This window comes from Eurytemora carolleeae, unplaced genomic scaffold (assembly GCF_000591075.1).
Source record: "Eurytemora carolleeae unplaced genomic scaffold, Eaff_2.0 scaffold1127, whole genome shotgun sequence".
NCBI lineage: Eukaryota > Metazoa > Arthropoda > Copepoda > Calanoida > Temoridae > Eurytemora > Eurytemora carolleeae.
Window position 1 is genome coordinate 67,425 of NW_019397049.1, and position 25,183 is coordinate 92,607.

General features: G+C 34.3%; 1 protein-coding gene across 2 annotated transcripts; it reads left to right on the top strand.

The window, feature by feature from the left end:
* The first annotated feature begins 9,706 nt into the window (after positions 1-9,706).
* On the top strand, positions 9,707-13,102 carry LOC111711423 (uncharacterized). 2 transcript variants are annotated; one of them, XM_023485788.1, is made up of 4 exons: positions 9,707-9,953; positions 10,223-10,247; positions 10,845-10,951; positions 12,077-13,102. In XM_023485788.1, exons 2-4 carry the CDS (start codon positions 10,237-10,239, stop codon positions 12,640-12,642), a joined length of 684 nt encoding a protein of 227 aa, XP_023341556.1. In that variant the 5' UTR covers positions 9,707-9,953; positions 10,223-10,236; the 3' UTR covers positions 12,643-13,102. The 2 variants fall into 2 exon arrangements, with proteins under 2 accessions (XP_023341556.1, XP_023341555.1); XM_023485787.1 differs by having other exon boundaries at positions 9,719-9,953; positions 10,819-10,951; positions 12,077-13,096.
* Positions 13,103-25,183: the final 12,081 nt, after the last annotated feature.

Here is a 25,183-nt window from a genome sequence, read left to right on the forward strand (position 1 = left end):
CGATATCATCAAATTTAAGCTAACTATGTTTTACCCTAAACAACTTTTTGTCTTAGCACTCTCATTTTTGACACTATCATTTTGTGACTTTTAACAAAAATAAATTTTAAGGATTTTTTGTACATTTTTTTTAATGCAGAGGGTAGGGTACAGGGAGGTAAAAAGTCCGGTCTAATCTAAAATCTAATCTAATCTAAAATAGCCCATAACTTTTTTTGTGACTAAAGCTACAAATCTAACAACTACATTTTTGAAACATGCGTAGAAACATGTGTCACACTTGATATTTTTTTTCAATGAGCTGGCCTTGAAAAATTGGGCTATGAACATGCAATTTAACCCTATACTTATTTTCTAAGGCCTTTTTCTAGGAGGGGGGGACCGTGGGAAGCCCCCCAGGCTATACATGGATTCAGACCTCCCAACGTCTTTGTGGGCTAAAAAAAAATCCTGCACAAAAATGACTAGATTTAAAAGTACGTAGAATTACAAATTCTATGAATTTTCATCTTAAAGCATAAGTAATAGCATGTAATGAATTCTGTAACCATGCTAGTAATTTCTGATTTATCTATGTTCGTTTATCTATCTTATCATGTTTCATGTTGACCCTTAATGACCAGTACGGTCAGTTTAATTCCATCTGTATATAAAATAAATTAGTTGAGTACTACCTGTTGATTTATACAGACGTACCTGGAGCCTAGAGTTTTGGCTAGAGAGAGAGAGTCGGTTAGATTCTAAAATAAGACTTTGAGTGTAGTTATCATTGCAGTATATAGCATCTAGATATCTTACAAGCATATAAAGAAAACGATGCTAAATGTAAAAAAATGATCAAAATCAAGGAAAAATAACAAGTTGGAATAAAAAATTATGAAAAATATTACCCCCTCCCCCCCCCCTCAATACATGCTAGGTCTTGCTCCGGAATAATCCGGATTTGTAAGGTACAAATATTTCTTTACAAACAATGAATGCATATTATACTAAATACTAAATACACAATGCTACTACTACTAGTCGTAAAAATGTTATACGACAAATCTCTCTGTTTACTCTAAGCATTCATTTCATTTATAAAAGTATAAACAGTAAGCTAAGTAATCACATCACAGTGTTAAATAAATCTTACTACAGGGCTTTCTTGAATTCAAGTATATTTGTAGAATGTAGATACGTCATTTATTTTGCTACTTTATAAATGTGATTTATTAAACTGAAATTTCATTTTATGAAAAGGGTAATTCAGAATTTGAGAGAAATTGAATAATTGTGCTTTGTAATGTTTAACCCTATTCCTGCTGGGGGGGGAGGGGGGTCAAATTGACCCCCCCCCAGCATATCCTGGTTTTCAAGTACCCCAGCAGGGATAGGGTTAAGTTGTACATTGCCAAAAAATGTTGTGCATCCTTAATTTGCCTTCTCATCATTAACTCATTCACATTCTTTTGCAGAACAGAATGTTGATAAACATTGCTACAGTGACATGCCCCTAACCTACAGTATTTTTTCAATTGATTTATTCATGCAAATAATGAAAGCTGACGCAGATTTTATAAGTACTTTACGACCTTTGAAATTGCAATCAATTATGCAGTTTTTATCTTTAGTTTGTCTTTTAGCATTTTCCGCACACGGTAAATTAATAATATCTTTTATAAAATATAAACATGTCACCCTCTGGCGGAATATTTTAATTGAGGATAGGTTGGAATAGAATATATGTAGTTTGGAGTTGGACTGGTGACTTTTGAGTATATTTCTTAATCCTTTTCAGGCCGACATCTGGTTTACCCAAATTGGTCTATTTCCTTATTGTGATACAAATATATACCGTTTGATACATTTTAAGAATCTGTAAAAAAATTGCAAAATTTCAAATATTTATTGCAATATCAAGTTATAAGGCAAAAAATGTGCAAAAACAAAAATTACGCAAAATATGAAAAATTATACATTTTTGAAAAGCCTTTACCACGGGCACGGCGAATTTAAATATGCAAAAGTAATAGTAGACAGAAGAGATCGTTTACAAAGACAGTTTTTTTTAAATCGTTAGCGCACGGAACTAGATGTTCTTTCAAACAAAGAATTAACGGTATGTGAAGAAGAACGAAGGTTTATGTGATTCAATGTTGCAGGAACTTTCGTTAATGCGTTTTTGAATGCTGTCTTCAATTTGTCCAGCTATTTTTGCAGGAAAAAATCGTTACCGGCTCGTTAATGGCTAGCACCATTATTTTTTTAAAAAATATCTTCCGTTACCGCCGCTAAAAAATGAGATAGTGAACGACCTGAAACTTTGAAAAGAACGGAAAATACTATTAATGAACGGAACGTTTAGTTCTTAGATGAAGAACGAATGGTTACCATAAACGTTTTATTTATGGTAACCATAGATCTTATTTCTGGGGAGAATCAACTGTAGTTGATGATTAGCATGTTGATTGCTGCACTGAGAACTCCAATGTTACTGAGTGAGAGATCGAGGAGAAGGGTGGAGAGGGAAGGTGAGAACTTTACAACTAATCTCTCTGTCCGGGTACGTTTCATGAATCAATGGCCACTAAATCAACACCAACAGCATGGAGGTCAAATAAGCTGACCTAACCTTGGAGGGTGGTTTGAGAAAGAATGAGTCAAACCTGGATGCAAAACATTGTGTGGATGCCGAAAATAGTGTTGAATATAAGTTCAACGATGCCATGAAAATAGATGACAAAATGAAGTTTATTCATGTTTGTAAAAATGTCTAAATTTGTGAAGTAATACTATCCCATGAAAATGTCTGAATATATGGATGGTCTGTGGGAAAGGAGTGGGGAGGGGCAAAAGATCATTAAAGATTTTGTCTATCTTTAAGATTGTAATTGCAGTGGTTAGGTTAGCCGTGGGAGAATATTACTTAGAAAATAGGGGAAGAGGAAGGGGGGGGGGGGCTGAAATGATTGATGATTGTGTCTATTTTTAAGATGGTCAGTGGATAGGGGAGGGGGTGGTCTGGGTGTCTAGTGGGAAAGGTTATCAAAAAAAGGGGGGGGATGTCTGGGGCTGGAGAATTTTATTTTTATTTAAACAGTTTTTTAAAATTGTAATGGATAGATGGTCAACGGTTTTGGAAACACAATTTGTTTTAAAATTCTGCAGTGTCTGCATAAACTTTTTTATTTAAAAGTAAAACACAATCTCCGACAATCATTTAAAAATAAAGAATTAATGTTTAATCATGATTCACAGTTAAATTTTGATCGGAAGTCATACAACCGGGCGTACAGCCACCAAGTCAAGGACTGAACTTTTTTCTTAAATATAGACAGTGGAATTGATGGATTATTACAGGTTGTGTCTGTGTGTGTGAAGGATTGAATGTTAATTTTGTGCTTATAGTTGAGATGGGTAGTTTGATGAAGAATGTGTTTTCTTTCACAATCAAGATTGTGTCTAAGGAGGGAGAGGTGCAGAACAACCATGAACCACGCGAACTAACCTCCAGTGCCTCCTGATTCTCAGAAACACATCCCCGCCAATCAAAATCATTTCCGTGCCTCTGCAACTCTAACTCCACGTCCAGCATTCTTATCTCCTATAACGAATAGTTGGCTTTTACATCCACCAAAAGCCTTTTTTTCGAAAAGTTTCAACATGAGGAAAAAGTTTTTGATAATACATAAACAATTTGACTTAAAAAGTAAACTTTAATTGAGGTTAAGACCTTTTTTAAATATCACAAATTCTTAAACGTGTGCATAACTATTGCAGCTTTAAAGAAAGATAGACAAATTTGATATCATTTCACATATGTATCATGTACGAATCTAACTATATAAGCACCAATTCACAGAATAAACTACAGAATAATAGGAATAAGATTTAAATATCCCCTAATTCTTATTGATTTAAGAGTACTTAAATACTTAAATTCAAGATAAGATTTTAGGACATGTCAATATTGCAACATATGGGTTCATGTTGCAATATTTTTTAAAAACAGGGGTGTAGATGTTCATTGTCCAGGTGTACATATGAACAGGTGAACAGGTGTACTGGTGTACAGGTGTACTAGTGTACAGGTGTACTAGTGTACTGGTGTGCAAGTGTACTGGTGTGCAAGTGTACTGGTGTGCAAGTGTACTGGTGTACAGGTGTACTGCACGTGTACAAGTGTACTGCATGTGTACAGGTGCACTGCATGTGTACAGGTGTACTGCATGTGTGCAGGTGTACTGCATGTGTACAGGTGTACTGCATGTGTACAGGTGTAATGCATGTGTACAGGTGTACTGCATGTGAACTGGTGTAATAGTGTACAGGTGTACTGGTGTACAGGTGTACTGGTGTACTGGTGTACTGGTGTACAGGTGTACTGTTTTACTGGTCTACTGCATGCGTACAGGTGTACTGCATGTGTACAGGTATACTGGATGTGTGCAGGTGTCCTGCATGTGTACAGGTGTACTGCATGTGTACAGGTGTACTGCATGTGTACAGGTGTACTGCATGTGTAAAGGTGTACTGCATGTGTACAGGTGTACTGCATGTGTACAGGTGTATTGGTGTACAGTTGTACTGGTGTACTGGTGTACAGGTGTACTGGTGTACAGGAGTACTAGTGTACAGGTGTACTTATAGTGTACAGGTGTACTAGTGTACAAGTGTACAGGTGTATAGGTGTACTAGTGTAACAGGTGTACTATTGTACAGGTGTACTATTGTACAGGTGTACTAGTGTACAGGTTAACTGGTGCACAGGTGTACTAGTGTACATTTTTGCATAAATATTTAATAAAATTTAACTCTCAGAGATTATTTACCAAAGATTCACATCAAACATGATACTCAGTCATTTTTAAATGGTTATGGTCAGTTGAACAATATATAATAAATTGTACTTAAAAATACTAACAATCTAGATATTTCGTCTGCATATTAAAAAAGTTCAAAAAGTATGTCTGAAAACTGTTCCAAAATAGACCAGAAATGTAGTTTACTGTATTACATGTCAGCAGTGTAAATTACAATATATAGGACAGACAACAAGATCTTTAGATGAAAGAGTGAGAGAACATATTGGTTACATTAGAAATCTCCATACAAACCAGTTTAAAGGAAAACATTTTAACCTTCCTGGACATGAACTCTACCATCTAAAAGTTAGTGTTCTAGAGAAGGTTTGGGACCTCGGAAGAAGTTTACTTGAAGTATGAGAATCTAAATACATTAGAGATTTTATGACTGAACTCAGAGGAATTAACAGAAAAACATAGTTTTTATTAAATTGTAAACTGTAATTCAGTATCTTTTTTTTTAAAAAAAAAGAGTTGTTTATGTCCAATGCCATCCCCCCCCTCCCCCTCCCCCTGATTTACACAAAAGTTCGTTAATTAGTTCAACCCCCACCATCACTTTATGCACATACATCTAAACAGTTTGTTTTTAACCTTTGTGACAGAAACAATCTTAAGGAATAATAATTGTCTTAAAACATTTTTTTTTTTAAAGTGAATAATTGCAAATTATCTTTTTTCCATCTGATAATCTGAGTTCGTTTCCCTTATGTCCATTTGTCAGCCCAAATTTTTATTTTGAATAATCTCTTGTTTGTTTATTTTCCTGTGATTTTTAACAAGCATTTTTTTAATATTTTTTTCTCAATTTTGATGGTTATTATATCGTTAGAACTGACGAGGGTCAACCCAGACCGAAATATATTTTAAATAAATGTGGAACTAACATCTACTTTTTTACTCTACAGAGGTTTGGTCCATCACCATCACTGAATTTTAAACTATTTTCAATTTTGAAAAATATTAACATGTGTCACATGTAGTTACATTTTTCACGGGCTTTTTAAATATACAAATTTTTTCCCTGTAGCTAAACTATTAAAAAAGTAATTAAGCATATCTGAATTTTTTTAAACACCGAACCCCCGTTTGATTGTCCTCCACCCTACCCTATGCATTCAAAAAAAAAATTTCCTAAATTTGTTTACAACTATGATGTTGAAAAAGTGAACAAGTTTCAGCATTCTAATGCAAGCTGTTTTTAAGATATTTAGAAAAAAACACAAGGGGGGGGAGGGTAGAAAATACCCCCCCCCTGAAGCTGTGATATGGTAAAAGATTTTCAGGTTGTCATTAAAGCCTTATCCTTTGTGCGTAACCCTGTATATTTAAGATTCAACACTTAATGCTAACAGGATACACTTACTAGATGTGAAAATAGAAATGCAGAAAATCAATGATAAACAATTTTTATCAATTTTCATAAATACGATTTTAAACTGATATATTAAGAAATTTTTGTTTTCCTGATATCATTTACTAGTTGTTCCTTATCTATTAAATAAAATAAAAATTTGTGACACATTTACTCTTAGAGTANGATACTCTGTTAGAAACCCAACAATCTCCTTGATGCGAAAGGGAAAAAAATCAATTTTTATCGAACCAAAATGGAACAAAATTTTGGCAAAAGTGGACAAAATTTTTGGGAAAATGAGGCCGAAAATTTCGTCGAAAGTACATCGAAATTCATGAAAATTTTAATGAAACTGAAAAAATTTTGTTCGTTCATTTTCACGAATTTTTTTCAACAAAAATTTTGTTGAACCTTAGATTGCATGCTCAGTCTCAACATGATTCTTCTTTTTTGGTTAACCAAAATCATTCCGTTCCGTTCTAGAACAAGGGCCTATAGCTAGATCGTTCTGTTCTTGTTCCTTTTTTTTCAATCATTCAGTTCTCACTTCGTTCCATACAGTTCTCATTCTGTTCCATCCCGTTTTGTTCTTAGTCTAAGAACAATCATCACGTTCCATTCTGTTCTTGGTGTTCTTAGTCAACGAATGTTTCCAAGAACGTTTCTATCCCCCATTCCGTTCTTAGTCAAAAAGATAGGAGTTTGAAATTTCTAGTAATTTGAAAAACATTTCTGATTTAAAAAGCATTCCTGACTTAGAACGCATTCTTGATATTTCGAATGTGTTCCTGATTTTAAGCGTTCTTTTAAGCTAATATCCGTTCCATTCTTCTCCTTTCCTTTCCAATATTTTTAAGAAGTGTGTCTATTTAAAAAATGTTAAGCTTCTTAGTAATGTAGCCATTCCCTCCCTCCCTCACTAAAGGGTGGTGTAGACCACCGGCCCCTCCTCACCCCTGTTGAAAGGGAACAAAAATTGGAATGTGTTGATAAAACAGGATCATAGAAGCCGTCAAAGATGGTCAACTAAACCTAAGCTTGGCTATTCTTCAATTTGTTAGGTTTTCATTGGTTAACAACCCATTTAATATGTATTTTTGCAGTTGTTTAGAAAAAAATTGAAGTTGTTGATTTTCAGAATTTTCAATAAAATTCCATCTTTTTTGTTTGTTTTCTAAGTAAACAATAGTTCAATTAAACTGTTTGTTCAGTGAAATAGTTTTTAAAAAATGTGATATATAAAATGTCTCTCTTGAGGGGGGGAGGGTTTCACTTATGGTTTTATCCCAATAACTTACAAATGGTTTTAACATAGAGTGCTCACAAACATCTTTACTTTTCCAACTTCAAAATTGATAACAACTTTTAAAACTTTTTTTGAAAATGTTTTTTTTTATTTCCAGGGGGGGATACAGGAGGGGGGGGGGCGAAGGACCTTTGCACCCCCCTGAGATTTCAGAATAGCTCCTCAATAGGACTAGAAAACCTAGTGAAGAAAACCTAGTGCAAAACAGGAAAAATATCTATCTTAAAAAAATGTTGTTAGGTATGTTTTTGTTCCGAAATAAATCTAGCACCCTCCACACTTAAATCCTGTATCCGCCACTGTTTATTTCAGCTACAAATCTAAAATTAACTTATTTCATGGAGTTATTTCATGGAGTTAATAACATGTGACTCATATTAATATTTGTCAAAACTAAAAATAAACATTTTTTTCTTTTTTGGGACATACTTTTTGAATGTTTTTAAACCTCTCTTGCACACTTACAAACAAATAAGAGATCTAATCTTTTATTTAATGATCTGGTCTTGAAAAATTGGATTCAGGACATGCATTATTTGAGAAAGTGCATTTTTTAAGGTTTGTTACCTTAACTTGGTAAAATATTTGAATCTTTCAAAAATTCCATCAGATTTAATCAGTGGCGACCATAAGGGGGGTTATTGGGGTTATTTACCCCCCCCCCCAAATTGTATACTAGGACGGACCCTATTATGAATTATGGTAAAGGTTTATAATATTTTTGTAGGTCAAGTCATGAAAGAACTTATCTAACTTCCTCAATCTTCATAAAAAAAAACAGAATTAGTATTCTGTAAATTTATTTCGTAGTTTCTTTCATTTCGTAAAGCTAATCCACATTATATGTTTGATTCTAAATTCTAAAGTAATAGTCAATGTCATTAAAATTAGATGTTTTTTTAATAGAAAAAAAATGGTATGGACAATAAAAAAACATTTTTACTTATAAATAATGTCATTTCCACATTAGATTTTGTTAAGATCTTAACATACTACATTGACAACAAGAAAATTTAACAATGAGTAATGGCCATATTTTTTCAAAGTTTTGCAGAGTAGCTTTTCTAAAGATTTAAAAAAGTAACATCTTTTTCCTCTTAGAGTAAAACTATTATTTTTATATTACTGCCTTTTTTGTCAATGTTTGCTAAAAAGTTTAGTTAAAATTAAATAAATTCAGTTTTTTTACAGATCTTTGTAGTTAGTGTAAAATGAATGACTATAATGAAGTATATAAAACAAGGTGAAAGCTGAAAGGTATGTAATGAAGCCTTTATTAGATTGAGTTTGTAAATCCCAGAAATGAGTGGAAAATGCAAATCAAACCCAATTAAAACCAATAATTTGATATACATCATGATATTTTTCTAGGGGGGGGTAAAAAAAAATTTGCGTGCTTCGCGTGCCAAATTAAAAATATTTACCCCCCCTACAGAATCCTTATGTCCGCCCCTTGATTTAATGTTTCCGGATAATTTAAAAAAAATCTTTTATGGTATGATAAAATCAAGAAAAAAATATTTTTGAATTTTTCGAAGGGCTTTTTAGTGCAGAGCACACCAAGTGTTTATTTACATCTCAGCTATTCAGTTTTAATCATCTGTTTTGTTGAGTACAATCTTTGTTTAAATACCAACCTAGCATCTATAATCTTTATCTCCTTGTATTTATCAAAAGGCTGAATGATGCTGTCTTCCACACTATGTACAATGTGCATTTTGCACACTGAACTTTAAAACAAACATAAGGAGAAACAGAAGATATTTTTTTTAAAATGTATTTAATATACTAGATACGTACATACATGTAACAAACACAAATAATATGTAGAATTTGTGCTACGACAAAGTTGTAAACTGTGGGGACAGGTTGAAACTGCAGAATAAGAGTAGATATTGGAGAAAGTCTGGCATTTCCAGTTACTAGTGTGGCCTCTTTTCAAGGAGAAAAGCTGGCAGGCGGCAAGGGCAGGGCGGGGTTAGCATTTTTCAAAGGGGCCATACAAGGGGATGCAGGGGGTAGGAGATCTCAGACATAACACACTTGAAAATATCTTATAATAGCAATATAGAAATCAATTTAGGGACAATTGTTGTGAGTTCAATAGGTATATAGGTAAATATCAACCCCTCCTCCCCCCCCCCTCTCTCTCTGCTGGTTTCCTGAAGTCTGTCTGAGAGATAGAGAGAGAGAGCGGCCCTTCTACCCAGCTTCTACCCCACTGACTCCTAAGAGCGAGACTGTTAGGTGTGAGCGCTTGGAGCGCAAACCTGAACTTTGGATTTTGATCAGTATAGTATTCAGACTCAGTACTGAGACTGAGTGAGTGGGGTGAGGGTCGGTATTAACCAGTCTTCACTAATCCACCAACCTAAAGACACCCAAATATTTCCTGGATGGAGCCACCCTTCAAGAAACCTAGAATTGCATTTACAAATAACATGTAAGTTCTAGAATTAAATTTAAGGGATTTTTTTTTATTGTTTTGAACTGTTAAGGTCAAACAAATTATCATGTCATTTGGTTAAGAATATCCTATTTGTTACTTAAATTTTCAAAGCTGTTGTAGGGTTAATACCTTTTAGGCATCCATAAATACATGGGGATTGTGTTTTATATTAATTTTATATTATATTAATTAAATTTTATTTATTGTATAGATTTCATCGTTACTTTATATAATGCCCAAACCTAACATGTTGTATGTTTCAGAACTCTTAAATCAGATGAATATAAGGTAAGGCTTAAAATAATAATTACTACAGAACAATTGTCTATGGAGGTCAATGCTCAGTGTTTAAATTGCCAATTTATAATTACAAGGGGGTCATTGCTGAATGTTTTAGAATGACATTATAGCCAATAATGAGCTAAAAAGGGACCATTTTTAAAATTGTAAAAAAATCAAACTATTTAAGAGGCTGATTCTATTTGTATATATGTGGCCAGTAAGAAGGATACTAATCTTTATATTTTGTCAGTAAAAATGAATAAATACAATAGTGGAAAAGAAATACTTTAACAATCTGATCCAGAAGAAAAATGAACGTTAGAAAATGATCTTACTCAAATCTGTTCCAAAACAAATTCAATGGTTCCGGAATGTTCAATCTTAAAAATATTTAAAACATGATATCTCTTTTGCTATCATGAATGCCAATATAATGGAGGCTACTTACAAAAACTACAATGCATACACAGCATGTTGTCTGTTAAAGAAGATTTTCTTTGGAAAAAACTGAAATTTTTGCCAAAGAGAAACTTTTTTCACAGCAAGTAATAAATCGGACTAAAATAAAATCTTTCAGTGCATTTATGAGCGATGCGCTTACAGGCACAGAATGAATAAAGAAGAAATTACTAAGCATCTCAAAGAAGTCCACAAGAAGCAAGAAACAGAAACAGCGGAATCGGGCTACTTCTCGGAGTCTACATGTCAAGGTACTGGCCATAACCATCTAAATGTTCACCTTGACTAAACCTTGGAATGATGCCTCTCTGATCAACTCATAACTGTTGCTCTTTGGCTAAAACAAACTAAGCCACTTCTTCTGGGCAATGGCCAAACTGTTTTTAATCAGTGCTGGTTGATAGTTATTCATTTCTCTGGTTTACTATGGAGTTCAGCAAGATAGTGTTGTCTGTGGACCTATAAGAAGTTGATCTGCTACCCTTATTAAAAAAAATTATATACTATATCTACAATCTACCTGGCAACCTTAAGCAGCTCTGGGTTCATCCATGTTATGCTGAAAAGCACTCCTAGGATCTTGTGAAAATAATATTTTATATACAAAAAATAGGGTTTTATCTTTTAAAATGTTATGACCACATGGCTTTTACTGATACCTACTATAAAACAAGCTGAAATTATTTTTTTGCCTGAATGGCTGCTGGTATCTCTTTGCTCCCCCCACCCCCCCCTATTGAAAAATGGGAAATTTATAGCACAAAAAGAGAGTCAAACTGTAATCACCCCCGCCTCCCCCTCAACTCCAAAAAACAAATTTGTGCCTATGTTCATGGTAATTGTACTGCAAAGTGTACCTGAACGCAAACTTTCAGTTTTTGTTAAAAATTATTTGAGTTTTTGCCACAAACTCCTTATTTGCCTTAAATTTTCAAACTGAAATCTGTTGGATCAAGTAAATTTGAAATATTAAAGGTGTACACTATCAAGTTACAAAGAGATAGGGATAAGAAATAAGAGTTTGTGGAAAGAACTCAATTCCTATGTTACTTGTCAATTACAGCTCCTATTTTTATTCTTCATTAATTCAATTCTAACTAAAACCATAATTTAGAAATGGAAATTAGAGAAATATTTTTTTTTAAATCATTATTATCTTAGACAGGATTTAGTAAATAACAGGACATAGTTGAATTGCATAGACTAAGTTGAACTAATTCTTTTCTGCTTGAATTGGGGCACAAAAGAAGTGGTTCCTCCTGGTCTACCTGGTTTAAATATGTTTGGCTGTTCATTAAAAAATTCAATCAGCTTGATATGTTTTCTAGCTTCTCAACTTGTCTCAACCATGAAAAATTTAAATATTTACATTTCAGATTCAGTGTGCTCTGATCCAACTGAGGAGAGAACCTGGATGGTGAAGCTTCATGAATTTGAAGATCAAACTCCACAACTGTTCCCTAAAACAGAAGATCTTACATCCAAGTGTATTAATCATCCAAGAGGTTGTAAGAAGACTGGAACTTTAAATAAGTTGATATTCCATCAACATGTATGCCGCTTCCCTATGTTCACATCATCTTATAAGTATAACCAGGATTTTGTAAGAACTTTCCGCTGCCAAGGATTTATTTGCACTGTGTTTTCTGATTTGGATAATTTTGTTTCTTTTAACAACAGTTTTATCAAACTGTTAAATATTCAGTTTTTTTTTAAATTGCATAATTTTAAAGAATTGCATATTCAAGGGTTTTGTCTCAATGATCGGTATAAATCTGCGAACTTCAAGTTTAAGTGTAAGTCTGGTCACAAAAGGAAGTCTGCTGCTGGACAGTTAAATAATGGAACATTAAAGATTAAATTTCCTGAAAAGATTCCAGAAAAGAGTATTCTTAAATACACAATACATATTGAGGTACATGATCCTCCTATTACAATATAAAATTGTTTAAAGTTCCAGTGATTTTTTAAATTTTAACTTGTATAAAACTAATCCTTTTAAATTTTCAACTACTTATTCATTAGTTTCAACAGCCTAGTAAATTCTTGTTTTTTGATGTTCTTTGAAATCAAGGAATTTTTTCTTTGCAGTATTTTAATTTTAAGATTATTTTTTTTTTGTCTTGTCAGTAAGTGAGAAAACATTTATGCATTTAATTACAGTTTTTAAACTAAACTTGATATTTCCTGCATTCCTTGATAACAGTAGAAACACTTTTTGTCTAGTTTTATAAATTTTTATATTACTTTGTAAGGTATAAGCATTTTTCTATCTTTACAGTAGTTTTTGTACTGAAGTACTGATGTGTACTTATTTGTCCCTATCTTATCTTACACTATATAGTGATGCTAATATAGATATATTTTTGTAAACTTTTAATTCTTGAATAAATGATAAATTACAAAAATGTTACTAATGATAGTATAATTAATATCCAGTCTCAAGGACAAGTTTGTTACGCATCATGAAGTATAAGAGGTATGGAGTCCCAAAAACATGATATGTTAAAAATTATGCTTTGTCTCCTGCACTTAATTTTAATTGAAACTTTTTCCTTGCAATTTAGGATTTTGAACAAAAATATTGATCTATTTTTTTCTGGGACTCCATTTGATCCAAGGTTACTCTCTTTTGTAAGGCTGGTTTAAAGGCGGAATATATTTTGATGTTGTGTAGGTAGGGACTAGGCTATATTCAAGGCCGTCTGCGTCTACACTGGCACCCTTAAACTACAAAGAATATGGAATTAGAGGCGTTGTTCATTCTAAATGTCAAGTATTAAATATATGGGATATTATACACTTTACAGTACAAACCCCCCCCCCCCCCTCCCTTAAAAAAGTAATTGAATTAACGGGGGGGGGGGGTATACTGTATACTCTCACGACTATTTCATACTATAATAGTAGGGTTGGATAACTCGATACAACCTTGAGAATACATGAGCACTTAATCAGAGTTGTCGACGAGTGTGATTGAATTAAGTAAATTGTACAGGGATTCTCACAAAGAATGAGACTTCAAACACGACATAAAATTCTTAATATATGACGATTCAAATGTTAACATAAAAAGTCTGTTTTTGAAGTCACATTCTTTGCGAGTAGCCCTGTATCATAAAATCAGAAATCCAAACACTTCCAAAAATTATTATTTTTTCTCATTTGATTTTATGTCATACTTGAAAATACTTTCAGTCTGAAATAGCCATTTTAAAGTTATTTCTCTCTTAATCCTTCCATCCTTATAGATATCCTTCTCTTAATCCTTCCATCCTTATAGATATCCTTCTCTTAATCCTTCCATCCTTATAGATATCCTTCTCTTAATCCTTCAATTCTTATAGATATCCTTCTCTTAATCCTTCCATCCTTATAGATCTCCTTCTCTTAATCCTTATAGATATCCTTCTCTTAATCCTTCCATCCTTATAGATCTCCTTCTCTTAATCCTTATATCCTTATGGATATCCTTCCATCCTTATAGATCTCCTTCTCTTAATCCTTCCATCCTTATAGAACTCCTTCTATTCTCTTAATCCTTCCATCCTTATAGATCTCCTTCTTGCAGTTCACCTTTTCTTAATCCTTCAATCCTTGCCGTTCTCCTTCTCTTAATCCTTCCATCTTTACAGATCTCCTTCTCTTAATACTTCCATATTTACAGTTCTCCTTCTCTTAATTCTTCCATGCTTACTGTTCTCTTTCTTTTAATCCTTCCATCCTTACTTTTCTCCTTCTCTTAATCCTTCCATCTTTACAGTTCTCCTTCTCTTAATTCTTCCATGTTTTCAGTTTTCCCTTTTCTTAATCCTTCCATCCTTAAAGTTTTCCGATTCTTAATACTTCAATCCTTACTGATATCTTCCTTCCGTTCTTACAGTTCTCCTTCTCTTAATCCTTCCATTCTTACAGTTCTTTTCTCTTAATCCATTCAACCTTTATAGCTCTCTTCTCTTAATCCTTCCATCCTTACTGTTCTCCTTCTCTTAATTATGTGAACTATGACAGTTCTCTTTCTATCAATCCTTCCATCCTTACAGTTCTCCTTCTCTTAATCCTTCTATTCTTACAGTTCTCCTTCTCCAAATCCTTCCTTTTTACGGTTATCCTTCTCTTAATCCTTCAAACCTTACAGTTCACCTTATCTTAATCCTTCCATTCTCCTCCTTCTCTACATCCTTTAATTCATTCTTTCTTCTTCTCTGAATTCTTCGTTCCCTTAATCCTTACAGTTCTTCGTCTCTTACTCCTTCCATCCTTGCAGTTCTCCTTTTCTTAATCCTTATTTTAATCTTTCCTTCCTTACATTTATCCTTCTCATAACCCTTCCATTCTTAAAGTTCTTCTATTATTATTCTTTCTGTCCTTGCAGATCTCAAATTTTTAATCCTTTCATTCTTCCAACTATCCTTCTCTGTGGCTATCCTTACAGTTCTCCTTCTATTAATCCTTCCATTCTTACTGTTCTCCTTCTCTTAATCCATCCAACCTTTATAGTTTTCGTTCTCTTAATCCTTCCATCTTTGCAGTTTCCCTTCTATTAATCCTTCCATCCTAACAGTTCTCCTGTTCTTAATCCTCCCATCCTTACAATTCTCCTTCTCTGAATCCTTCCGTCCTTACAGTTCTCCTTCTCTTAATCCTTCATCCTTGCAGTTCTCCTTCTCTTAACCCTTCCATCATAAAAGTTCTCCTTTTTTAATCCTTCCATCCTTTCAGTTCTTCTTCTACTAATCCTTCCAACCTTTACAGTTCTCTTTCTTTTGATCCTTCCATCTTTACAGTTCTCCTTCTCTTAATCCTTCCTTCCTGACAGTTCTCCTTCACCTAATCCTTCCACCCTTACAGTTCTCCTTCACCTAATCCTTCCAACCTTTCTAGTCCTCTTTCTTTAAATCCTTCCATCCTTACAGTTCTCCTCCTCTTAATTCTTTCATTCTTACAGTTCTACTTCTCTTAATTCTTCCATTCTTACAGTTCTCCTTCATTTAACCCTTCCATCCTTACAGTTCTCCTTCTCTTAATCCTTTAATTCTTACAGTTATCCATCTCTTAACCCTTACATTCTTACAGTTATCTTCCTCTCAATCCTTCAATCCTTTTAGTTCTCCTTCTTGTAACCCTTCCATCCTTACAATTCTCCTTCTTTTAATCCTTCCGTCATTAAAGTTCTCCTTCTCTTAAATATTTCAATCCTTCCAGTTCTCCTTCTTTTAATCCTTCCATCATTACAGTTCTACTTTTTAAAATTCTACCCCCCCCCCCTTACAGTTCTATACTTATCTTAATCCTTACATCCTTTCAATTCTCCCTCTCTTAATGCTTTCATTCTTACAGTTCGCCTTCTCTTAATTATCTAAATTCTATTTCTAACAGTTCTCCTTCTCTTAATCCTTCCGTTCATACAGTTCTCCTTCTCTTAATCCTTCCATCTTTACAGTTCTCCTTCTCTTAACCCAAACATTCTTACAGTTCTCTTCCTCTCAATCCTTCAATCCTTTTAGTTCTCCTTCTTGTAACCCTTCCATCCACCTTCTCTTAATCCTTCCATCATTACAGATTTCCTTCTCCTAATCCTTCCATTCTTACAGTTCTCCTTCTTTTAATCTTTCAATTCTTACAGTTCTCCTTCTTTTAATACTATTCCAGTTGGAGGGGGGGGGGGTCCCTAAGATCCCCCCGGGCATTTTTGGAGTTAACGTAAAAAGTATTGGTCTGATACCATTAAATTTTTTTACTTTTCTAACTAACTCACTTTAGGTTCAAAGCTAGTCCTCAGGCATACTGCCTGAATTCCTTATTTTACCTTTACCCAAACAAATTTAATTTTAGACCTACTTCCGGTCATTGGATTCTGACTTTTTATTGGTCATTGGAAAGCCTTGAACATAAAAAAAGCAGATTACGAAGATGTTGTGCATAGATTTTTGCACAGATGCCTTTAAAGAGAATTTGCAAATTTTCAGTTTTCCTTGAATACAAATTTAGTTTTTAAAACTTTGCAAATATTTTTGCATATTTGAATTCGCCGTGGTAAGAACTTTTTAAAAATCATATCATATCTTGTGCACTTTTTGTTTATGCACAATTTTTGCTTAATAACTTGAAATTGCAATAAATATTTGAAATTTTGCACATTTGCTAATTTTTTGCAGTTTGTTAAAGTAGAGCCCAAGGGATTTCCAAAATGAATAAAGTGTTTTAGATTTGTATCACAATAAGGAAATAGACTAGTTTGGGTAAAACTTTGTCAGCCTGAATAGAGTTAATCCTTCCATTCTTACAGTTTCCTTGTCTTAATCCTTCCATCCTTACAGTTTTCCTTCCTTATTCCTTCCATCCTTACTGTTCTCCTACTCTTAGACCTTCCATTCTTACAGTTATCCTTCCTTAATCCTTCCATCCTTACTGTCCTCCTACTCTTAGGCCTTCCATTCTTACAGTTCTCCTTAGCTCTTGATTTTTCCAGTCTTATCGTTCTCCTCCCTAATCCTTCAATCCTTACAGTTCTCTTAATCCTTCCCTCCTTACAATTCTCCTTCTCTTAATCCTTCCAATCGTATCGTTCTCCTTCCTTAATCCTTCAATCCTTACACTTCTTCTTCTCTTAATCCATCCTTCTCTGCAGTTCTCATTCTCTTAATCCTTCTATCCTTACAGTTCTCCTTCTCTTAATCCTTCAATCCTTACACTTCTTCTTCTCTTAATCCATCCTTCTCTGCAGTTCTCATTCTCTTAATCCTTCCATCCTTACAGTTCTCCTTCTCTTAATTCATCCTTCTTTACAGATCTCATTCTCTTCATCCTTCCATCTTTACAGTTCTTCTTTTCTTCATCCTTCCTATCCTTACAGTTCTCCTTCTCTTAATCCATCCTTCTCTACAGTTCTCATTCTCTTAATCCATCCTTCTCTACAGTTCTCATTCTCTTAATCCTTCTATCCTTACAGTTCTCCTTCTCTTAATCCTTCTATCCTTACAGTTCTCCTTCTCTTAATCCTCCTATCCTTACAGTTCTCCTTCTCTTAATCCTTCCATCCCTACAGTTCTCCTTCTCTTAATCCATCCTCCCTATAGCCTGCCAAACGGCTGAACCGAATGGGCTGACATTTTTTGTGGACACTCATAGGTAGTAGCCTTGGAGTGACATAGGTTTAAAAAATTCGAATTATTTTTTGTTTCAACATTTTTTTGCCATAGTTCCAGTTCTCCTAGTTCCTTAATACTTTACCTTTTTTAAAGGTATTTTTCTTCTCTTGCTCAATTAAATTTGAGATTATTATGTCATTATTTTTTGTTTGATAAACAAATAAGGGCAGAGTTTATTTTTGTCGCCAAAAAAGTTTTCACAATTTTTTATGCTTAAAGTCAGTAACCGCTATTTTGCAATTTTAAAATGTCGTTTGTTGATATAAAAAAACCGTTGTGAAAATGTGTGCTCTACGGTAGCCCAGAGGTCGTATTATTAAACAACTAAAAGTAGTTAAACAAGGTATGGTATGTTGAACTATCTCACTTATTCTCAGTAACGATAGAAAAGTTGTCAACGTATCCGTACATAATTCAACTACTTCCAAAGTTATAAACTAACTATAATTATCTCATACTTAAACTCCGTAGTGATTTTTATCAACGTTGTAAAAAGTAGAAAAACTAACAGTTAATTCAAAAGTAATCTTAAAAACTTAAAAATGATCCATTGAACATTGAATTAATAATTTTGGGGGCCATTAGATAATTCCGTACAGGAGTAGGTAGTATGTGAAAGGGGAGCTGAGGGGGATTTTCAGGGGGTGGATATCACACGGGAGAGGTTGGTGAAGGCTGGAGGAGGGGTAAGAACGGTAACTGGCATATTTTTCAGATGAGGGCCGTTTCGTAGTCTCCGAAGTCGTAAATATATCAAGTTGTTGATTTCAATCTCAAGATCTTAGTTGTATTATCGACTGTTTCAAATCTTTACAATCTTCAGAGTTCTCATGGAAATTAAAAAAACGTGCGCTTAAATTCACTCCTACTCGCATTATTCGCATTTGTATCCAAGTGTTTCATTCCAATCAAGTAAAGTTTCCTATAGTTTCATTTTCATCTCTGAGCATTCTCTCCCAGATTTCCAGCTAAGAAGAAATACAAGGTTATAATGCAAGAAAAGTTATTTCAGAGGTGTACGCATCTTTTATATTGCAGTGTACTGTCTCTGCGCGGTAATGTAAACACAAGACGGAATTTGAAGCCTGACATGGGATCCATCTTTCACATAAAAAAAATAATGAAATATTCTTGTCATAGGAAATGTTATGCTTTTAACCTCCTTGGATACTAAACGACCACTGATGCATCTATTCTTGTTTACAAATTCCGCCCAGAGAGAACTGGTTTCAATATGTACGCAGAGTATACGCAACTGCAATTAACTTTCCTTGCATTATAACCTTGCTGCAGTATATGTTCAATACTCCTCATCAAGTCTTCCCTCTGAACAAGTTTATTCTCAATATTACATTTTTTGAGCGGGATTTTATTTTCATTTAAGCCTCGGACTACACAATCTTTCCTTAAATCTGGCATTTTATATTGGGCAGAGCTATACTTTTGTTTTTTTTACGCATTTTTGGTTTTGACACTATTGGCATTCAAAGAGAAACAAAGATGCAAAGGTTTTGTGTCTTAAAATCCTCCTTTTCCTTTTTTTAACCATTTCTGTCCAGAGCTGAAAACTTTAGAATGAGATATCCTTAATCCTGATCGCTTAATCTGAGTATCCTATGTACACACTTTTGATTTTATTCTTAATCCTCTTTTTTGGATATCTCTACTGTATAAAATTACGTTTGATAAAAATTACATATACAATTCTTTATCGATTGAACTAATATTTAATTGAAGTCATCTGTTCAAAAGCCGGCTTTTAGAGCATTTGAGCAAATATAGATTTAATAATGTTACTATGAACCTTTTCAAAAATATATTTTATCACATTTTAGGACTATCATTAAACTAGTCTTAACACACATTAATTCAAAACTTACATTTATTTAACCGATGTTTAGTTCAATTGATTTGACACAATTAACACCAGAAAAAAAACAGTTTTTCAAAAGTTAAAGAGTACATCTTAACATGATACGCTGATCGGTTGAATTTTATACTTCTTTCTTGGATATCGAAAGCGTATTAAAGTAATCTCGGGTTTAGTAAAACCTTGATTCATCATTCTAAAGTTTTCAGCTCTGCAGGCAATCATTCGTATGTGGATCAGATTTTTAAAGAATTTTCAAAAACGTATACATTCTAAGGAATGCATGCGGTTTTTGAATATTACAAGTCCATTTCAGGTGCAAAGACTTTTTTCTTCTAAATCTAAATACTCCTTTTTGATTCTCTCTCCGCTTATTCTCTCTCCACATATTCTGCTTGTATATTCTTATCTTTATTTTTTTGCAAAAATTCATTACTTTTTTGTCCTTTCACGCCCTCAAATAAGTGCCTTTTTCGCCATGCTGTTTTGAACATTTTTTTTGGTCGGAACATCATTTTATTTGCTGTTGTTTTCTTAATTTTTGCTGCTCCAGTTCATTGTTAATTGTGTATGTTGATCTAAACATTTATTAAAATAATTCATAAATTAGAATGTGCATGTTTAAGGATATATATACGTAACGATCAGAACCTAAGTCTACTTAAGAGAAAGAACACTTGGATGTCTAAATATATATTTTCGTATGATGTCTATAGTAAAGTACAAAGAGGGATAAATATGACAAATATATATATGAATAAACTGGTCCTCCACAGTCCTTCTCCCCCTCCAAAGATCATCAAGGATACGAAGATGAGGCTGACTTGGATTGCCTTGGAGGTTGAACTCTGCAGGGAAGAGTTGGAAACTTTAACTGAAGTTGGAGGAACAGATCTGGTTGCCTGTTGAAGAGGTTTATCTTGTATCCTAGGGAGACCTCTGGGAGGAGGCTGAGCTACTGAGACAGGATCAGTGTAGAACAATGGCTTAATATGTCAATGGATACAATGTCAACCTTTGATCCAATCTGCAGTTTGAAAAACTTATCTCCAGGCTCAATAACTAAGTATGGTCCTCTGTACAGTGCAGTAAGCGGAGGAGAAGTTGCGTCCTCTCTTACAAATTCATACTTGGCTTGGAGGAGATTGGGAGGAACGTGAGAACTAGGAGCTCTGTGATGATGAGTGGAACTGGACCCTGAACCTGCCATGTCGACTAAACGGCGGAAGTGCCAGAGAAAATCAGCTCTAAGAATGGGATCGGTGACTGGAGCTAGTTGGAAACTTCATTCATAAGAGGTGGAGCCAAACCTTAGGGGAATTAATCTTTCTCCATTACATGATACATGGAAACCATCAGCTGTCTGGAGGTCGAGCTTCGGAAATTTTGGCGGAGGCCCATGGTGAGGAAATTGGACACAGAGGCTCTGGAGTCTACCAGGAATTGTCTGAAGGTTAGATCATCTTGAAGGTAAATTAGGTTCCTGGCAGGTAGAGCATTCAGTTTCTCCTGCCAGATATCCCATTTCCTGGAAACGAACATGGAGACCTGCACTTCTGAGCTTTGTTTACGTATTTATCATGATAGAAACAAAGCTCCGTTGTGTGTGAGTGTTGGAAGAAGAGAGATTCTGAGCATTGTCTGAATTTCGTCTTTGTTACTGCCTGCCGGGCATATAAGTCGTCGCTGAGGGTTTGAATGTTGGTTCCTGATCACATTCACATCCCTCATCCTGACGTCGTCCTCGAGGTTGGTGCAGCTATTCACTGTTCCCGTCTTGTTCTGCCATAACTCTTCAGCTTCTTTGGCTATTTCTTGTGGGTCCTTGTCATGCTCTTTAACAGAATAACCCTAATATCATGAGGAAGGCGACGCAAGAAAAGATTTTTAAATATAAAATCAGGGGTGTAACCATCTGGCATTAAAGAAAGCATGTTGTTCATCAGGTTAGAGGGGCATTCATCAGGAGAGAATAGGAGGCCCATTATGGACTCGAACGTCTGATAGCCCGTCATTGAATAATGTTTAAGGACTCAGGTTTTAAATGGTTGATAATGGGTGCCAGGGGGGGGGGGGTCTCAGGAGGTCATAAAATTGTCTGGACATTTTTTGAGAGAAAGCCAGAATAACATAGAAGTACTTCACAATACTGGCTGTTATTGGTAACAAGCTGTCTCTCTGCTTGATTGAACTGGGCTTTGGCCCCACAGGTTCAGAATGGGGGTATCTTGATGGAAACAGTGGTCAGGCAGGGCTTCTCCGATTCTGTTTACAGTGTATACTTCTGTCTCCAGGCTGAAAACAGATTGAGGGCAACACAGGAAAGCTGAAATACATAAAGTTGAACCAAACAGGGACCCTACTTTATAGCTCTGTATAAAAAATACAGGGACAGTGATGGGTATAATTTCAGATTTGTAGGTGAAAGGTGGCTGGGTCATTCCATGGAGAAGGAATACACCATTTGACAAAAAAAATAGATTCTTCTCAAACTTAAAATTCTAGTTATTTAGGTCATGAAAAGCCACCAAAATATTTTTTTTTTTGGGAAATTTTTTCGGCTTGGTTTTGGCCATTTTAAAAATGTTGGTCAATTTATAGTGTACTACAAAAGTCCAATTTTGTGTTACTGAACATGCTCTAAAACTATTAATTTTAGACCTACGTCAAAAACTTTGATAAATTTTGAAATCTCATCAAATTTGTAATAAATTTGCAAAAAAAAAAATTTCGAAAATTTTCGCACAATTTTGACCCCTCGAAAAATCTCAAAATTCATGTCGGACCCCAAATCTCAAATACCTAGTCTTCGATTTTTGAAAAAATAAAATATATGTATTGTCTGAACCCAATTAACAAGATAGAATGTTTATCTCCATGCATTGGGGGTCATAAGGGGGTCAAAATTCAAAAATCTAATTTTGAGACCCCAAATTTTGAAAAAAGTATTATTTACTCAAAATTTTGGTGGCTTTTCATGACCTAAATAACTAGAATTTTAAGTTTGAGAAGAATCTATTTTTTTGTCAAATGGTGTATTCCTTCTCCATGGAATGACCTGGCTGCGTGAAAATTTCAACATAGGGGGTCACCACTGTAAAGGTAATAGCCTAGGTCTACTCAAGAGAGAGAACACTGGATGTCTAAATATATATTTGTGTACAATGTGTGTACTATAGTACAAAGAGGGATTTGACAGGAACTGGTCAACCTCCATGTAAACATAAACATAAACATAAACATAAACATAAACATATAAACATATAAACATAAACATAAACAAATATATATGAATAAACAGGTCCTCTACATATATACATTATACAGTGCTTTTTCTGTTCATTGTGCATTTTGATTAAAGGGAGTGACTAGCTATGTAAGGTAGTTCAACTGAGTATGCAGTGTTGTAGAAAACTTCTTTCAGATTCATTTGAGAAATATTAAACTTTTTTAAGATCCGTAAATCCTGAGTTTGAGCGCAAATTCAACTTCAAAACTCCTACTTTGAGGGTGGATACGTTTTCAGAATTATTTTTTTTAAATTATTAAATAACGACACGAAAAATAAAGTAACTTATACAACAATCTAATAAGATGGTATAGGTACATATTTCTTATTTTCTTTGAATTTATTCGCAGATTTCTTTAAATTCTTCAAATGTTGTGTTTTCAATAATATTCCAGAAAATCTGCGAAAATCTTTGTGAATAATAAAAAACCAGAATAATGAGAAAATAGATACTAATAATGGAACAAGATTACTTATGTTTCGATGACAAGATTAGTAGTGATTTCTGCAGAGTTTGAGGACACGAGCAGCGACCAATCAGAATGCTCCTATTAGATGATATTTTGTGATCACGTGACCTGATTGGAGCGTTCTGATTGGTTGGAATTGGTTGGTGTCAAGGAAGACAACATTCACATTCGTCTAAATTGATTGATTGATGAAGACGACATTTAAGAAATGTGGGGGGTTGTTGACCCGGCCCAGCCCGCCTGGCCCGCCCTGATCTGGAGGTGGGGGGGGAGGGGGTAATACCCCCTTTGAGGGGGTGTTGCCCCCCATTTTTAAAGTATATATATTATCTATCTATCTATCTATAATATGGTATGAGTCCTAGTATGAGTCATGGTATGAGTCATGAATTAGGAGCCAATGAGTGTGGGTCTACCCTGACCAATGGACACTTAAGTAACTGAAGCTTGGTACTGGATAAATCCAGTTGGTCTAGGTGATTAGGCCTGTGATTGGTGGAAACAAAACCAAAATGCGACCAATAAGAATGCTCCTGCTGAATTGAGTCATGGTATGAGTCAGGGTGTTTTTTGATGTATGAGTCTGTATGGACAGCCAGTTAGGGTTAGGGTGACTAGGCCTGTGATGAAATAAATATATGATAAGAAAGTTTATCTATTGAAAGGATGTCTTGGATAGCATTTATGATTAAGATTTACAGATAGAAAAAGCATGTTTTTTGAAAAAATAATGTTTATTGATGTTCTAATATATTTACATTCTTAATAGTTTTTTCTTCCTCGATAGTATATTTAAGGTTGGAATTCCAGCTGTAGTTTTATTAAGAAAATGACTTCTTAATATTCTGTTGGACAATGAGGGTTCCTGAGCAACAATCAAATGCTGCATTAAAAGCTTAGAGGCTTGATTTCTATGGAAGGCTGCAACCTTAAACACTTTTCCAAGAGGATCCTGATCAATTAGAGCAACACCAATATTGCGAGAATCTAATATATGATCTTTCTTGAGGATAATGTATTGGGATAAAAGATCTGCTGCTTCAAGAAAAGTAAATAATTCTTGAGATTTTACCAACACATCAATTGATTCAAAGAGCTGTCTCAAACTAGCACATAATCTATATCTAGTATTAGGATCTGATGGTTATGATGATTTACGTTCTGGCGAGGAAGATTTTGAAGCCTCAGGACCATCAGTTTCCAAAGCAATCAATGATTTAGCCAAAGCTGCGTGAACCTGGGTAACATGAAGTGCTTTGACTGAAAAAATATTCTCCAACTGTTGAGATCGCTTACACAATATCAGGCAGTACATTGTGACCATTGGTTTTGGCCAACATTGTTACCGAAGAGCATTTTTTGGCAATCTATTTGGGCGTGGTCGTTAAAAATAGAGTAAAATTTCCCTATAAAAGGAGAGCATTTTTCATGTATAGTCAACAGTCCTCAATCACAAGTGCTTCAGGTAACTAAGAAGGAAACATATTAAACATTCACTTAAAATCACAAAAGGTGAACTTTTTACAAGTATATTATTTTATTATGATGAACATTGTAAAAAAGTGATATGGGTCTAAAATTGATTTCATTTAACTCACCCTGTTTGATAAACGTTTTTCTAGAGATTAAAAAACCGGATTTTTTATTGCTACAAAAACTCAACCCATTGACTAGAAGGGGTTCACACAGGGTTCTGATTTTTT

Excerpts from the sequence above, each read along its gene's own strand:
- LOC111711423 (XM_023485787.1), top strand. The coding sequence starts at position 9,907 with ATGGAGCCACCCTTCAAGAAACCTAGAATTGCATTTACAAATAACAT. Across the intron at positions 9,954-10,222 it reads ATTGCATTTACAAATAACAT|AACTCTTAAATCAGATGAAT; the intron begins GTAAGTTCTAGA and ends TGTATGTTTCAG. Across the intron at positions 10,248-10,818 it reads TTAAATCAGATGAATATAAG|TGCATTTATGAGCGATGCGC; the intron begins GTAAGGCTTAAA and ends AAAATCTTTCAG.